At 38.9% G+C, this 17,411-nt stretch overlaps 1 protein-coding gene across 5 annotated transcripts in view; it reads right to left on the bottom strand.

The window, feature by feature from the left end:
- Positions 1–17,411, bottom strand: part of SASH1 (SAM and SH3 domain containing 1) — a 540,193-nt gene that overhangs the window by 37,709 nt on the left and 485,073 nt on the right. For 3 of the 5 annotated variants that reach the window (XM_051811190.1, XM_051811193.1, XM_051811192.1), the window contains exons 5-8: positions 13,061–13,101; positions 11,518–11,604; positions 10,110–10,222; positions 8,722–8,823 (exon numbers count right to left, since the gene is read on the bottom strand). In XM_051811190.1, the coding sequence (XP_051667150.1) occupies positions 8,722–8,823; positions 10,110–10,222; positions 11,518–11,604; positions 13,061–13,101 (343 nt within the window). The remainder of the gene's footprint in view (positions 1–8,721; positions 8,824–10,109; positions 10,223–11,517; positions 11,605–13,060; positions 13,102–17,411) is intronic. The other 2 variants (XM_051811191.1, XM_051811194.1) reach the window with 1 other exon arrangement.

Below are 17,411 nucleotides of genomic sequence, written 5' to 3'. Positions count from 1 at the left end.
CCTAAAATTTAGTAGCAGACACTTCTTCTTAAGTATTGTATTCGCTCTGAATCCTGCACACAAAATGCCTCTTCTCTGGAGTTACATTATCAGACACCAAACTGGCTCTGATTCCAGAGCTGAATATGTAAGGAAGAAAAAAGCGTGATGCTGGACTCAATTAGCTGTTTTCTGCTCACTGATTGATTCCCCCAGTTACTCGCTAGCTGCATAACTTGCAAGAAAGGCATAAGTCATCAGCTCTAAGCAAATCTTCTATTCACCACAAGGAAAAAAGGGAGTGTTGTACATGGCAAACAATCCCTGTTTTCACTGACGAAGGCTTGCTGACCTCTTGTTGGCCTCCAGTTCCTTAATTACTGTCTATGGAATTTCAGTGAAAGAAAAAAATACAGAGAATCTCTGCAAAGCCAGGATGAAGACTGACCCTCAAACACTACCACTAGAGTGGAGGCTGTGTCTATAGGAAATATAACTTAAGCCCTTTACCAGGTTTTTTTTATTTTCACTTTTTAATTATTTTGACAAAAAGCCCCCCTGAGAATTTCCCTTTATAAAGGGCTAATTTGACAGAAAAATAAACCTTACTTAAATGTTTTTTAACTTAGTGAACTTCGATACATTTTTTGTCCTTTCCCCTTGGTTTCAATGCTATAAAAAAGAACATCACTAAGAACTGGAAAGGCAAACACTGTTTAATTCAGAAACCCCAGCCTCATCTAGAATTAGCCACATTGTGGCTTTATGAAGCACTGTAGCATGACTTTCAACTTCTCTGCCTAAGCTGGGTTCAAATCTTCCTTCCTAAGAAACAGACTCTGAGATGCTCTAGTCTTCTCTTATAGTCAACCATATCTAACCCCAAACCTACAGACAAATCCAAAATTTGGACATTTATTCTCAGAGCACAAGAAAACATGGATCAAAACCACCACTAATTAGAAGCACTGCTATCCAGTGGTGAAAAGCAGTAGCAAAGGCATATCACAACAGCACCCTCTTTAAGCCAAGAAAAGATTCTCCTTTCTCACGACCATGCTATCGATAGCCAGTTAATCTGAATTCACTCCAAATCAGTCATATCATGAGACCATAGTGCGACTAAACATCTATTTCTTTTGGTGACTGGTTGATTTTAATGAGTCATCCAGTCAAATATCCTTTTTCAATTTCTCCACCTTTGTACTAGTGACCATACACAGCTTTTATACTCCCTAGGGGTCATGTAAGCTAGATTTACTAGTGTGTTGTAGCTGGGTTCTTATCCTTGAATTACTTCAGCCCCAAAACTCTGATGTAAAGCTCTGTGGAAAATTCTAAGCTTCAGATAAAACCAGCTAGTGTTCTCCAGTTTCAATAACATACCAGCCAACATCAAGTGAAACATGACAGCAACTTCCTTGAAATGTGTCCCAGATTCCCTTAAAAGTTCATGGCCATGAGAGAAACTGATCTAAGTTTGGGGCTTTGCAACTTGAGTGTGTAGGTTTTGGGTTTCATTAAGAAAGTTTCACAGACCTCTAATCCTTGCAGAGGTTGCTTACAGAAAACTGTGTGAAGCTCAGATGTGATAATCTGCATCATATCGTGATGTTACAGATAATGCCCTTCAAATATTTTAAGAAAATTAACAGAGGTTATGAGTATTCTTTTGCAAGAGCATGAATTGCAAGGGCTGTGCAAGTCTAAAATGTGCAGTGTCAGCCCCTCCCAGGTAACCATGCCTGGGTTCAGTCTGTGATTACTTACAAGAAAATCAAAGGAACATCCAACAGCTACTTTGGTGAGAGATATATTACACATTAGCTGGTGACGACACTGCTTGCTGAAATTAGTGGGAAATATTTGTCATAAGTAACGAGAGCATGAAAGTTGAATTCTCCCAGGAGGTCTGTCTTGATACTAGAATAGCTGCTTAGGCAAATTCCTCTCTGTTAACTGTTTCCAGGTTTTAGTTTAATTTTGAGAAGTACATTGCTGATGTTTGTATCTGCAAGCCAAACACATTTCCACATGGTGAAACGCTTCTCTCACTAATTAATTTTAATGACATTACAACCATACTCATGTACCACTTGTCATAGGTATATGTGGCAGAATGAAGCTCTGGATTACATTATTTCATATCAGTTACAATATAGCATTCTTTTCTAATTCTCCTGCAGACTCCTCTACACATGGAAACAAAAGTCTTTAACAAGGCTCTTTCAACTGAATCTTGTGTTTTGGCAAGGCTAAGAAGGTCCAGGGAGAATCCCTATTCTTTGGCACAGGCTGTACTATTAATGAATGGAGTACACCACCGGTGCTGGAAACCCACCTCTGGACATCTTGGAAAACCAAGGGTGAAAGAGCAATACATGAAATACAGCAAAACTCATATGAGAGAAAAAAAGGAAAAGAATGAGAGCCCTTTAGTACAGGGTGTAGTAACTTAAATTACATTCTTACAGTATTTTCAAACAAAGTATTAATGTTACCCTCCTAAGTGTGAGGAAGGAAACTTCAGCATCAGGGAAGGGGAACAACTGGTAAATGACAGGAGCGCAATTAAAATTTTCTATTGTACCACAAGTAAAGATTATTCAGCCTGGGTCTGCCAAATAGGGCAGTGAAACACACAACTTTTGAGATTCCTAATTCTTGAACTGAGCAAGGCTTTGTTCCAACTTAATAGGTCTGGTGTCAGAAAAGATGGGGGCAGGGATACCACATTATGGATTATAGCATCTCCTGCTGGTTGATGTATGGAGAACAGGAAAAAGCTGGTACCACCACTCCCCACCCTCTAGGTAATAAGCAGAAAAATTAGGCAGCTCCCAAAAGGCAAAAATGGTATAAAAAAAGGTGAACTAGTATGTTGGAATGAATATTAAATTAATTTGCCTCCCCCACCTCCCATCCTCCTCAAATACATGGTCAAACATTTTGCAGCAAAGTAAGTCAATAGGGCTTGTCTGAATGCAATCAAAACAGAAGTGGTTATGAACATGCTTAATTACAGCCATTGCCTGAGTGTTACCATAAGCTCTCTGAGTCATGACAGAAGGAAGATTTTTTTCTCAGAGACCTTATGACAGACTAACCACAGGAGCAACTCCTGCTGGCAACAAGCAGGAGGTTTACTTGGGCTCCATTAATGCCAACTCCTCAGTACAGTCCTGTGGTGACAGTGTTTAGTCCCACTAGGGAAGCACACTTAGCTAAGTTGTACCTGTCAACAACACGGGCAGATGTTGAATGGTAAATAATACTTAAAGAAGTGATACAGTTTTATTCCTAAATAATTTGCAGCAGTTTCTTCTGCAAATTCTAAAGCGTTTTGGAAAATTTCAGACTAAATAGGTAAAAACACTTCTTGTGTTCTACAAAACCAAATATAAACACATTGCTGGCCCCTTGCTTTGCTATCATTGCTCCAGAGCACTGACCTTACTTTTTGTTGTGTCCTGGGATCTGTAATGACAATTTGAATTTCTCTCATGGAGGTTTTTAGGTTACTACACCTATGGGAAATCCCTTTCTTATGCATGGATAGAAAGAGGGGAAAGACTGTAAAAAATATGTTGTAATTCTTCTGCTACCAGCTTTCATTAAGAGATGCTGGACACCATCCCTGTGATCAGTGGAGAAGGAGGCCAGCCAACGCGTCCCAGGACAGGTTCCCATGGTAGGCACACAGTGTGGGAATTTAGCACTAGCATTCTGAAGCCATGTCTTACTATAGGCTCTTTCTTCATCACAACTGTTACTAAGCACTGACAGTATTATAGGAATTTGTGCAGTAATAATAAATACACCATCCAATAAAATGAGGCACATCAGTGCCTTTCAGGAAGTCTTAACAGAAAGTGGGTCACTAGATTCTTTGGAGCAAAGATGAAAGCTCTGCATTCATTCACAGCCATGCTCAGCAGCAACTCCCCTCTGTTACTTGAAAGAATATGCAGGGCCTGGAGGCGGGCAACAAGCTCTCCAAGAAGAACGAAAACAGAAAACTATCCTCTTCCACTATTTAGCCTTTCATGGAAAAGAAGGTCTACGAAAAATGGTAAGTCCTGGGATAACAGCAAAAACAGGGGTAACACTAGACTTTCAAAATGCCCAAAATATCCACATTGCTTCAAACTAAACACTACTGTTTCATGTAAAACAAACCTCATCATAGCCCAGTCTCCATTGATACCCAATGCTGATTCCCAATATGCATCAACTTTGAACTTAGTTCTAACAAATTTAACTGACTATACCAAAAGAAGGGGTTTTTCCTGTTTACATTAACAGTCCTGAATTATGAGCAGTAATAATGTTAACAAATGAACCACTAAACCACTGAAATACAGTATAAGCCTGAATAAAGTGGATTTGCTGTAATTACACTTAGATTTACTCCTGAGGTAATGCATGCTATGGAAGTTATACTGCAATTATTTCTTTTCTTCTTATTCTTCACGTAAAACAGAACAGTAATGACTACTGTGAGTCAGAGATAATTCTATCAGACTTAGTATTTTGTCAGTCAGGATTGTACCACGGCTACAATCCTGGTTCAACAGCTTCAGCATCTCTTGGATTGAAAAGACTACAACTCAAAGTCCATTATCATCTGTTACTCTGTCTTTGACACTTGAGGCAGACATAAACCCAATTCTGCACACCCTTTCAACTTTTAGCCCCATTTAACCACTTGGTAAAAAAAAAAGTCTTCAGGAAATAATAGCAAGAACAGGAGCAACAAATGATCATCTCAGTCCAGCTAGAGGTGTTGCTGTGTGGACTTGCTGCACCATCATCTGTTAAAAAATGGATCAATAGAAGATGGAAAAGAGAGGTAACATAAGGGGGAATTTTCCCCAGCATCGGCCTCACGGCAGATAACAGATGTGCACAGTTCGCTTCCAGGTCTGGAGCACTGCTGCCACTCTGCTCAGAGAAAACAAATGAGGTGCCAGTTTCCTACTGGTAGTATAACAGTCCTGGGAAAAGAGGTGTTGGGACACTAAAATAGCACTGCGGGCTGTATTGTTGGAGGGAGATGCTGGTTTTGTTCTCTGCACTCATAAATTTTATGGCCTCTCTCCTGAGGCTGCTCGTGGCACATCCAGTAGGTGAGGTGGTGTCAGACAAGCACAGCACAGCTCACTGTGGCACCTTTCAGGTGAAGGCCAGCTATGCTACATGGAAGCTCGCCTTAATGAGCTCTGGATAGCTGAGCATTATCTGCTGATCAAAACCAAAAACCAGAAGCCAGATGAGACCAACTAACCAGTTTAGTCCAGAGATAATTACAACTTCATTCAACTTGCTTCTACAGAAACTGTCAGTGAAGTTAATTAGTGGTTTGTGTCAGTGGCAGCACATGTATGATACACACTTCTATCACAACCTCCCTCCTGCTTCTCTCCTTTCCCCCACTCCCACATGAAATATAGCAATGGGTACAATTAGTCTTTTAGCAGAGGGCACAGGAAAGGATTTATACTGACTTCTCCTAATGCTGGTCCTTCAAGCTGGGCTGGAGCCATACCAGCAGGGTTCTGGGGATGAAGCAGTCCTATTTTAGATGAACTGAGAATTTCAGCCCCCAAAAGTCATCAAATGTGCTTCTATCTTTAAGAAGCATAAAAGGCACCTCAGTGTAAAGAAAGAATGCGATACAATTTTGAAATCCTCTCTTTCCCTGGACTTTCTGACTCCTGAGGACAAATAGGGCCTTATCTAAAATCCAGAAAGGGATCCATTTGTAATCTGCACCTGCTTTACATCCCAATGCTTGGCACGAGGCAATGAAAGCCTGTCTAGTTTTACTGTGAACAGCCTTCATTCCAACAGAGATGAAACATAAATATTCAGAAATAATTTTTAAGAAAATGATGAGGCATTTTAGACCTTTGATACTTCTGACTAAAAAGAAAAACAGTTTCAACTGCATTCCCACATTAGCAAATAAATAACACACATACTTTGTTGCGAAACAAGGGGACCGCAGTCGTGAGACTGAAAGCTACAAACTGCTCTAAAGTGGCAAAGAACCGAGTCACCTACTGACTTGGCAAGACCTTTATTTGTTTGTTTGTTTCTTAAGAACAAACAAACACGACACACAATTAACAGCACAGCAATGACATGGGGCTGCCTCCCTTGGGATACTGAGATGATGACCCTTTTACTTCTGAACCCTTTGTGTTTCATCATTAGGGTTCAGTGTTGTTAAGGATATGAAACACAAGTTTCCATCTCCTGATACAGTAATTTAAAAGAGGAGAACCTGGAAAAGAGAATCCTCAAATCAATCTTTAAAATGAAAATCTTTAAATCAACATGAGTTATGTTAGTTATAAACACATAATAGCTACAAAAGTTTTCTTTTAAAAGTGTTTTTTCCTAAAAAGGAAAACTAATGATATATACCCTTCAGATACTATTTTGTAGGGGGCTGTTCTTATGCTGTGGGCAGAGCTGACTTGAAAGCAAAGGAATACTTAAAACCTTGAAACACTCCAGACAATCTGCTTTCATTTTTTGATTCTCTCATTGCTTAGATTCTAACTTGTTTTTGTTTTGTTTACAAAATTATCAACTATGATCACATTGTTCCATTAAAAACTGCCAGGTAACAATTTGGCCATGCGACAGAAAAGAAATTTAAAAAAAAAAAAGGCAAACAGAACCAGAAGACCCATTGCCCAAGAACTTTGAATTCAAACAAGAAATGTTCATTTCAGTGACTTGTATTTCCAATTGCCTTTTGAGGTTATAAGGCAGCAGGCTACCTAACAGTATGCTTTTAATATATGGAAAACCATCTTTGCTTCATGGCCTATATAAAACGAGTGGGGTAATTCTGAGATTCTGAATTCATGGAGTACAAACCACAAAAATGGCACTGAAACTCAAACCATTTGGCAAAGAAAGGGCTTGAAAACAGAATCATCTTTGCTTGTCTCAAAAGCTGGTAATTTCAGATTAATAGAGATGTCATTAGGCAAAAAAGTCTGCATGAACACACACCCTATTTCTAGACATATCTGACACTTTCGTTTGTTTTTCCCTCTTGTGTGTAAATTACAGCCCAAAGTCTTTCACTCCAGTTAACCCTACTTTCACTCTTGTCCAGAAAAAAAGAAGTCAGGCTGAATTTTGCTCTAACATGAAGTCTCATTTCTGCAGATGATCTGCTTTTCTCTTGAAGGCAAGCAGTTTCACAGCTTCTGTTAAGGGCAACCATGACAAAAATCAGGAGCAAGGGCAAAAATCTTGAAAGGTATCTACAAAGACTGAATAGAGATTCCCCATTGAAGTTAACAGGAAGATGGTAAGATGGTTCAAATCCTACCAGAAGAGCAGAGAGAGGCAAAAGAGCTCTTGGTTCAAAGCGCAAAGATTCTCATTCCATTAAGGAGGACATACTGAATCATGTTTGGTCCTCAGAGATATACACAGCTTTCAGTAACTTCAACACAAGTATAAACCACTATCAGAAGATTTAAGAGGGAAATTCAGTATCCTTCTGAGATTTGACCATGGTAAATTAAAGTGTGAGGATTTTATTCTATAAGTACCTTGGGCAAGGGTCTCAAGAAGGGAAAGTTCAGGCTATAAATACTAATGAGGAAAAGATCAAGACAACTTTCAGCTGGCTAAACAATCAGTCCAGAAGAGTCAGGATCCTTCCTTCTCCACTCTGCATATTTTTGATATATCAGAACATAGTATAAGGCAACATCGATTCCCCTCTGCTCCAATCTAACTAGAGATGGGTGTACTTTCTTGAATATAAACAAGAAAATCTTTCTCTACCACCAAATATGTTAAACATCTCATAAAATGATATAGCACTCCTTTTTTCTTTTAGGAAGGAGAAGCCAACAGTCGGCTGCAGTAAGCAGGAAATTCCATTGACAATAAAATAAATAAATCAATCAATGGTCTCAAAAGCTTATGATTCAATTATATGGGTTACATGGAGCTTGAATTTGACAGCTGAATGTTCTTCTCTAAGATTTATCTGTGCTCTTCTCTAAGATTTATCTGTGAACTTTCAATTAGAGAAATGAAGTGGAATAAACTACTCAGTGACAATGAAGATATCTGGAAGGAAAAATTAATTAATTCAGTATGGCATGACACAGAGACTGCCTGGTGCCCATAGAGAAGCTACACAGCTCAGAAGTAAAAAGAAAAGGGAGGAAAGCTGCCTTACTTCTTATGGGTCTGGCAAAAGCTGCAAATTCTGGGCTGTGACTTTCCAAATGCAGAGATAGAAGTGCTTGAAGGCAGCAGGCAACTAGGACTTAGTCAGACCCTCATACAGAATGTATCAACAATGGCAAGAAAAGCCTGGAAAATTCTACTTGTGAATCAGTAAAGTGAAACTTTGCTCTAAACAACCTAAACCCCCTTCTCTGTGCATTTTGTAACAAGGGGATTTTTGTCTTGTGCTTCAAAAGCTCAGTGACAAAGAGCCAGATTAAAAAAAAAAAGAAAAGAGAGAGATTATACAATAAGACTGATAAGACTGTTGAAGTCCATGACAACAGAGTTTGAAGATTTAAAATGCATGTTGAAGATTTTCTGCAGACAGAACATAGCATCACTAGGTCAGTGATACATTTGCTATTAAGGAAATCACCAGGTAAATCAGGATATTTCTGTGCTTCAGTGAAAGAATTTAAATATTAAATGATACTGGGGAGCTATATCAGAATGACAGGTACTTACATTACAATTGGAAGAGCCATCAAATGTTGAGTAAGAACCATCAGGCCATTCTGTAGGATCTACATTACTTGATTGCCTGTGCTGGGCTTCATACTCCTTCAGCTGAAATTTGAAAAGACAGAGAGATATCAATGAAGATATCAATCTTCATTAAATAGCAAGAGTTAATGTAATTTTATTTTTACCCCTGCACCACTGTGCAACTGGGAAAATCTGAACTTTTGCACTGCTGGTCTCACTTATTCAAAATAAATTGTCCTAGAATCAGAAGTTTTAAAAATCAGTGTGTTTTTTTTTTCTTAGAAGGAAAAGATCTGTGAATACTGAAATTTGATTAACTGTCATTAGTAAAACATAAATTACACATCCCCATCTCAGAGGCACAGTTTACAGTGAACAGACTAAATCACAATGATCTGCCAATTTCCTTCATAAAGAAAATGATCTGCAGTAAAGACTAGGAACTATCCTTTATAATTTAAAAAACCCCCAACCAACCAACCAAAAAATCCCCTCATCTTCCCTGTTTCCCAATAAAAGACTTCAAACAAAACACCAATCCTACTGGAGTTAAAGTGTTGAAATGACCCTCAAGAACTGGTATTAAAAAAAAAAAAAGTTGTTGTTAGTAGCTCAGACCACTAGAGGGAAACAGTAACAGTCCACATACAAACCATCAGATTAAGTACAGCCCTCTCCCCCCAAAATTTTAAGAGCAGAGAAGTAAAAGAATTTCCAATAATGCCACTCGATAATTTAAAAATTTTGCATTTTTTCATTATATAATTTCCAGCAAAGCAATAGTTTCTTCAGCCAATAACATAATTTTATATTCTAGGCTAATCTATTTCAAGATGTAGTATGTCAGTAAAAATATTTATCTGACTGCCAACCGATCTAAATCACATTTTCTCTAATGGAAACCATAAGGAATACCCTGTGTTCTATCACAGTGTTTTACACAAGGGTACAAGTTCAAAAGTTGCACTGAAACTCAGCAAAACCTGAAGCATTCCTATTAGTACTTACACAAACCTATGAATGTACTTGATCAAGAAAGACTTCAAGTGAGATACCTCTCCGTTACTTTAGACAGCTGCAATGAAAATGTCTACACTTGAGCTTTTCTCTGATTAGCACCCTTTATTGTCAATGGAGAGAATCAAATGCTTTTAGGACTCTATTAATATATCATACATTGGATATCTATTTTTTCCCAACAAACAAAGGAATTGCTATCTAATTTATGTTACCTAGTACAATGGGGCAAATAGGCAGCCTTTCTTCACCTTCTCCTATGTTTTCTGAACAAAGTAAAACTACAAATTGATATATCCTACATCCTAAAGCAAGTTTCTCAAGGAGATTCAAGTATGTACATATCATACCCTAGCAAGTGCTTCCTCGATGGTGATCATCTTCTCTTTGACCATCATCATCAGCTGGATCCGTTCCTCATCACTCATTGTGATCTCACTGGCCACATACCCTACATCCTCTCCTGCAGGAAAAAGCACAAATATATTGAGCACGTGTAGGAGTTCATGCACAGAGCAGGGTACATTGAAACTGGATTTTACCCAGTGCTCTGAAATCTGGCTGCCATGTGGATCTGGCTGACCAGAAACAGACCCCCATCAGAGCAGGTTCCTAGTATGATTTCAAAGAAGGAATGATTTCGACGTAACTGAGCAATAAAAGGAAGTAATTTGGGACCAAAAAAACTAAGTCTACTTTGACACTGAAAGCAAGCGAGCATGACAAAGAGAAATAAAATGTGACCCTCATCATACGATTATTGACCCTGAAAGACAAGAATCAAAAGAGAAAGTGCTAATGTCAGAAAAGTCCTGCACTCAGCCCTGAGGAATACTGTAGTCAGCTGCCAGAGCAGATGGGAAGCCTTTTCAGGAATGGCATACTGGGCCCTTGCAGCTCTCTGCTGTGGACTGGCCATGTCTTCTGATCTATCCAGATTATCTAATTGGCCACTAAGCTGGTACATGGTGTGGGATGTACTGGGGTTCCCAACTACAGGACCTCTCCTTTTGGCGTGTGCATGGCATGTCAGCACAGACAATTAGAACTTGCTTTCAAAGCCAGGACCCACTTTTAACTGAAAGTGTATCTCTTTTGGGCCTTTGCCATCTTTCACAATCCATCTGAACACAGACACAGAGATGTGGAGAAGCGCCTGTTTGCAACATAAGAATCTCACAGATAGACATTTTCTATGTGAACAGAAATACTTAATGCAATGCACAGCTGCATCTTTTGGAGAAGAACTAGAGAAAGACACCTGACAGTTTAAGTAGAATCCTGTATCTGCACTAGTCACCAGAGGTGCTTTTACTACTCCTTCTTATAAGCGTCTTCTCCAACAATGGCAGGCCAGATTCAAGCCTAAAACAAACAGCTCAAATACCAAAGAAAGAAGAAATACCTTTCTAATTAAAAAAGATCAGTATTTCTCTTATCAAGCCAGGACCAGAAAAAAAAAAAAAAAAAAGAACATCTTGTTTATTTACAAATATGACTTATAAATAGATATTAACTGCATCACTTTGTGTCTGTGCCATCACTGACAGTCAAGGCTAAAGGCATCCCAGCCTCATGTCTACAGTCTCAAGAATATGACTTGTCATTCTGAACACTGTCATGATGAACCAAATCTGTGACACTTCCAGAGCCACAGACCCCCAACCGCCACAATATTACAAATGCATTTTACTCCTTTGTGATGCTGGCTCTTTTTATTTTATATGGATAGGATGTGCACCCTTGAAAAAGCTTTACCTTTTGAAGTCTGCCTCATTAGTCCTTTCTGGTTCTTTCGGAAATTCTGCCAAAAAAACTTATTTTTCTTTTTCCAGTCTGCTTTCCCTAAAAGGAAAGTGGGGAGGGAGGTTGAGGGGAAAGGGAAAAAGAATTTTAGAAAGAAACATTAATTAGTAAAGGCTAGAGAAGCTTTCAAGCATTAAGTTGTATTTTTAAAACAGAAGCAAGAATAAAAAAATCTCAGATTTTCTGGTTTTCTTGATTTATTCTGTGCTAGAACTATGCTGATATAGCCATTTCAGGGAAATACACATTCTTTTATAATTGACAATGCTACAGAGGACTGAGATAAGCAAGTAACGTACATATTTAGAATTATAAACAGAAAATATTTAACATTCATTTTGATGTCTTCGGAGTTACTAATGTCAAGTCTGGAAGTGTTTTTGAAGTATTTTGTTGGTCTGTTCTCTTTAACTGAATCACAGTTATGCAGCCTAAGCCAGAACTTAAGATAAGCAGTTTTCTAGTATGTGTGTGCATATCTGTAGAGAAAAGAAATACTTTACTTATATATAAATGTACACACACATGCACACACATATGTACACACACACACACACACAGACACACACATTCTGCTACTTGGCATGAGAAATTTTATGAGACTATCAGCAACATCTGGCTCTTGCTTCTCTGTATGCCTGGACTGTACAGGGCTGGGTCTCCACGTCCACTAATATCAGATCTGCATATGGATTGATGACCCAGAAATAATCATTTGCTCTAAAAAGAAAAATGGCATCTTGCCCAAGGTAGGGCATATATAACTGTGTTCCATTGAATTAACCAGGGTGCGTGCTATAAAGTTTATGCCACTTGCAAGTGAACATAGTGTGCCTGATCTGGCAGAAATGCTACTGATAAAGAGCATTTGAAAATTCAAAGGAATGTATTTTGAAAAATTCAAAGGAATGCATTTTATACTGTGCCACTCAGTTTCAGCATGTGACTATTGTATTTAAGATTTCACCCTAGATGATCTAGAGCTTGGTTTGCTGACTCTGAAATACTGGTTAAGTTTAGACTGTGTGGACATATCCCTAGAATATCATTAAAAAGAAACAAACAAGAAAAGCCTCCCAGTTTAATTTTTCCTCTCCAATGAGCAAAATATTTCAGAAATAAAGGAAGAGACTCTGGCATGACATGAACAAAAAGAACAAAAATCCCAGTTATTCACTGGTGGCGGTAGTTTCCAGAATACAAACAAACAGGCTAGCAGTGATCTAACAAGCAAACATTTGAAATTCAATATAACAAGTCAAAAGATGCATATTTATCACATGACAATGCTGGTTGGGCAATTTCAGTGATCACTGAGACACCCAGCATTTAACTTAAAGCTGCTGAGACTCGCTCTCCACACACACACACACACACATGCTGCTGACTTCTGCCAGCATTGTGTTTACTCAGCTCTTCACATCCCAGCACAAGCAAAACTCAAAAGCTGTTTAAGAATTCCACAGGAGTATCAAATAAAATGAAATATACTGACCTACAGAGCCTTCTTCCGAGCTTGATTTATGAATGGAGAGCCTAGGACAAAAAAGAGAAATGGACTTATTGATGCAGGTTTCTCACATTTCATGGGAGCTGTCTGGTTACAGTAAATTATAGTTTCCAAACAATACATCATGAGCTGTTTTCTCTTCCCTTTTCTTCCCAGTGCAGCAAGTTGGAAACAAAACCTGAACGCACTGGTCTGACCACAGCAACTGAGTTCCCCTCTTAAACATGACTTTTGTGACCCGCATAGAAAAATATATACTGACAAAAATCTATGGTTAAGGTAAAAGAGTCCAGGGATCCCTAAGAAAAACAATTATTCACATAGCTTCACCCCTTCCATTTGCAAAACAGCAATTTTGCTGCCTTAGAAACTGTAGAACTGTGATGCTGCATTTGTTTAGCTGTGTAACAGTTTTCAGCCCACTTGTTTTTTCTCTGATAAAGCTTTATAAATATGTGCTCATTACACTTTCAGAAGCCACTGTGTGGAAAAAGTAGTAGAGATTTCAAGACAAGCTTAAGAAAGCTTGTCCAGACCCTATGAAGTGCAACCACAGATGACTGAAGACTACAGCTTCTTGCTCCTGAGTCCCTTTTGTGTGCTTTCCCATCAGTGTATGCTCCCTTCCTCAAAAGCTAGCTGGAGAGACTTATTTTAACAGAACATGGACTTTACAAACAACCCACTAAAATAGTAAATAAATCTTTTGTTCTAGGTCTTTATATTCATTGAACCAGTTTTCCATAATGGATTCCAACTCAGTGCCAACAATTCATTGTGGGATCTCTGATGAGACAGCATCACCCTGGTTCATTGGCTTTTTTTTCTGTCTGTATAAATGGAGCTAATAGAAATTACCAAACCTTGTGTTATTCTTTGAAGCCTTTCTATTTAACCATACAGCACCAAGCCAGTGAAATGACTCCTGCCCTGCCAGCACCAACGGCTTTGCTGGAGGCTCCAAGTGCAAAGCATTACTGCAGTGTTTTTGCTGAGAGCTCGGCCCCGCGATGTGACAATGCTCTACTGTGCGGTGGCTCTACTGTGGCCATGCAGAATGGAAACACGCATACCCCAGTGTACCAAGCAGACTTCAAGCCAAATTGTTCTTTGAACGAGCCATATAATAATACACACATGCCATGCGCTTGTTGCTGTCCACACACTCTGCCTGCACGGGCTCCTTTAGCTCTCTCAGATCCCCAGCAGAGGGCAATGAAGAGTTTCTGATCAATTCACTAAACCACTAAAAGGAAAATTTTAGTTTAAGCCAGTTCAGGGTTTAGAAGACGTAAGTAATTACTGGCCAACGTCTTATAAGCATGAAAAACATACTCATCAATTCGCAAAGACATCATTAAAGGGGAAACAAGACAGTGTGAAGTTTCAGTTTGATTTAGTAATTCATCTAGACAAGGAGGGTCTGGCACGGTGAAGCTCTGAAATGCAATCTCTTTCGAACTCAGACTGATCAGAAATCTAATCCAGCACAAACTGCAAACTAATTGAGTCAAACAAACTTCAAATTTTTTATGTACCAGGAGGAGGGAGACATTCAGTGTTCTCCTTGTTGATGAAGTTTACCCTTGAAGGAGAAAAGTTAATAATATGCCATCAAATGGCTAGATTTTAAGAGGCCTGAACAAAAAATGCAGGAGAAAAATACAAACCCCATACTTTCTGGGTACAGATTTCCAGAAAAGCCTCTGAACAGGGCCAGGAATTCATCCAGACACTTCAAAGTAAAGTTGTTAGCAAGTATTTTTCTACATAAAGGTAAATCAGATAAAAAGTATGTGGAATTGTATACAGAGACTTTTGTTTTTATGAAAGCAAAGTTCTGTTGGAACTGATAGAATTAATCCCCTACATGTTTTGCACATGAGCATAGACCTCACCTATTTATCTTAAATGAATTTAGTATCCATGAAATATACCAAGTCTTCATCCTTAGAAAATGAAATCTGTTAATGATCGGAACTCTGCCTCACTAGTGAAAACAGCCTCAAAGTGGAGAGGCAGTCTCTTGTGCTCTGTGGCCTACAAATCCATTTTAATCCTTTTCTTCTTTTGCACAGTTGCCAACAATGATTCAAGTAAGTAGCAGGTGTAGCGGCACTGCTTGTGATGTGGACATCTGTTCGCTGGGAATTGGCCTGAGACCACCAACTCATCACACACTGGCCTCCAAAGAACGGGAAAGGCAGTAGGAGCAAAGTTCTAACACGCCTGAACTAGAGTGGGTCAGGAGAAGAGTAGGATCCACAGAAAGTAGGATCCACCTTCTCATTTATAGCTGATTTGAGAACTATGCTGAACTATGCAAATTCCAATTATCATTTCATGCATTCTTTAAAGAGGAAATCTTCTGTGCTTGGGCTGACCTTGAAAATGCTAACAGCTGGTCTGAAGAGATGGAAATGCCAACAAAACTTACCACATAGTGTCTGATAGGGCACTGGCTTTAGTTCCACTAGACAGCTCTGATGCTTAAAAATCCTCAGTGAAATCAATCAAGCGTTTTACTTCCTAGATGTCTGGTGAAAATTTCAGAGTACCTAGGAGCTGCTATATGTTTGATTTGCAAATTACACTCCCTTACTCTGTTAAATCTGCAGCGCTTCCTTGAACGTGCACTGAAAGAGATTTGTGTTCTTCCATTCATAGACTGATAACTTGTACTGAAAGTTAATGATGCAGTGACACTTGGCAGAAGTTTCAGCACTGTGTGTCTGAAAAGGAGCCAAATGCCATCACTCCACCATGGAGGCCTTCATTTTTGTTGTGGTCTGATGTACAACTTCATTAGCAAGCTTTCACATGAAATGTACTCTGTCACAGCATACAACAGAAGAAATGTATGGGTATACGTTCACACAACAAGGAAGAAAAAAAGATTTATGGCCAGAGGGAAAGAAAATGTTGATTTTCTTATCAACACATAATCTCTGAATGTGGCCAGCAGAAGGGGTCAAAATTTTAATCCATTAAGTTCACAAATTCAAAACCATCTCTATGCTGATACTTGGTGCCTCTTGGAGCCAAAATGCTGAAACAAATATATGTGAGAAAAAAAAAACCCAAACCAAAAAAGCCCCTCCCAAACCACCACAAAACAGAAGGCACAATATATAATCTAAAAATGGAGCTACTTTTGAGAGTAAGCAAATATTACTGCCCTAGAGAGTTGATGAGTTTGAGCAGAGTTTAGTAAATTACATCAGGCCACTCAGAGGTCAGTGACACAAAATTAGTAGCAACAGCTGGAGTGGAGAACCTGGACCAGGAACTTCTTGATTAGAAAGTATGGCTTAACAGAAATGAGTTTACATTCAACACTGAAATGTGCAAGTGCACAAAATAGAATGGACACAAAAGTCAGTCTTTCAAATGCTTGAGGTCTGCAAATGACAGAGTACCGGGGGATACCAGTGGGAAAAGGATGATTGAGAAAAAACCTACACATTAATCCTAAAAGGTATAAGGATGGGAAATTCCAATGGCAGTACAAAGAATGAATATATATGAGAATGACCATACAACCACCATTATTTATGCTCAAGAAAGATGAATTCAAACCAGAAGTTGTAAAGAGAAAACCTGTTAGAATGGCCAGGGAACTGGACAGTTTTTCTTATAAGAGAAAGAAAAGTTTTGCCTGTCAAATTGGAAAGCTGTAAGAAGATTAACTTACTGCCTATTAATAAATTAGGTACAGGAACAAACAGACATAAGCTGGAAAAAAATAGAAAAGAGGAGCTAGCATTTCCTAACTATTTGGACAAACTTCCAACAGCAGGCAGAGAAAGGGAGGACAACTTTAAAAACTTAATTAACTGCTTTTATAAGAGGCTGCTTGAAAGATAAGAGGCCTGACCAGACATCCTAGATACAAAGATATCAGCCTGAGGATTGCCTCTGGAGGACACTTCTCGTTGTTCTTTTGAAGCCTGTGAGCTTTGTATGAACAACGTCAAAGCCCGGCATCCAAAAGATCTTTGAATCTGTCTTTCCATAAAAGTGCTGCAGTGGTGATGACGCTGTTGTACTTAAGGAATCCCCTTGAAACCTGAAGGTGGTCTCCAAAATTTGGAGTGAAAGGAAGAACGAATGCACACGTTTGCATCACAAGCCAACTGAGCCTATCTGATTATTAAGACAGGTTTTAACTAGGCTGCATTGAGCTGCTAGGCTAGAGCAGGGAAAGCTCTAGAATTAGTCCAGGGAAAGGACTAATTCTAGTCTCAGACAGAATAACACCAGGGCTTATTTTGCATAGAGAGCAGTTGATTTTACAAGAGACACAGCCACACGTACCCCAAGAATGTGCTGGTAC

This window comes from Manacus candei, unplaced genomic scaffold (genome assembly GCF_025592945.1).
Source record: "Manacus candei isolate 608988 ecotype Guabito, Panama unplaced genomic scaffold, ASM2559294v1 h1tg000081l, whole genome shotgun sequence".
NCBI classification, from domain to species: Eukaryota; Metazoa; Chordata; class Aves; order Passeriformes; family Pipridae; genus Manacus; species Manacus candei.
The sequence above is the reverse complement of the archived record's forward strand: the minus strand, read 5'-3'. Positions and strand labels throughout refer to the sequence as shown.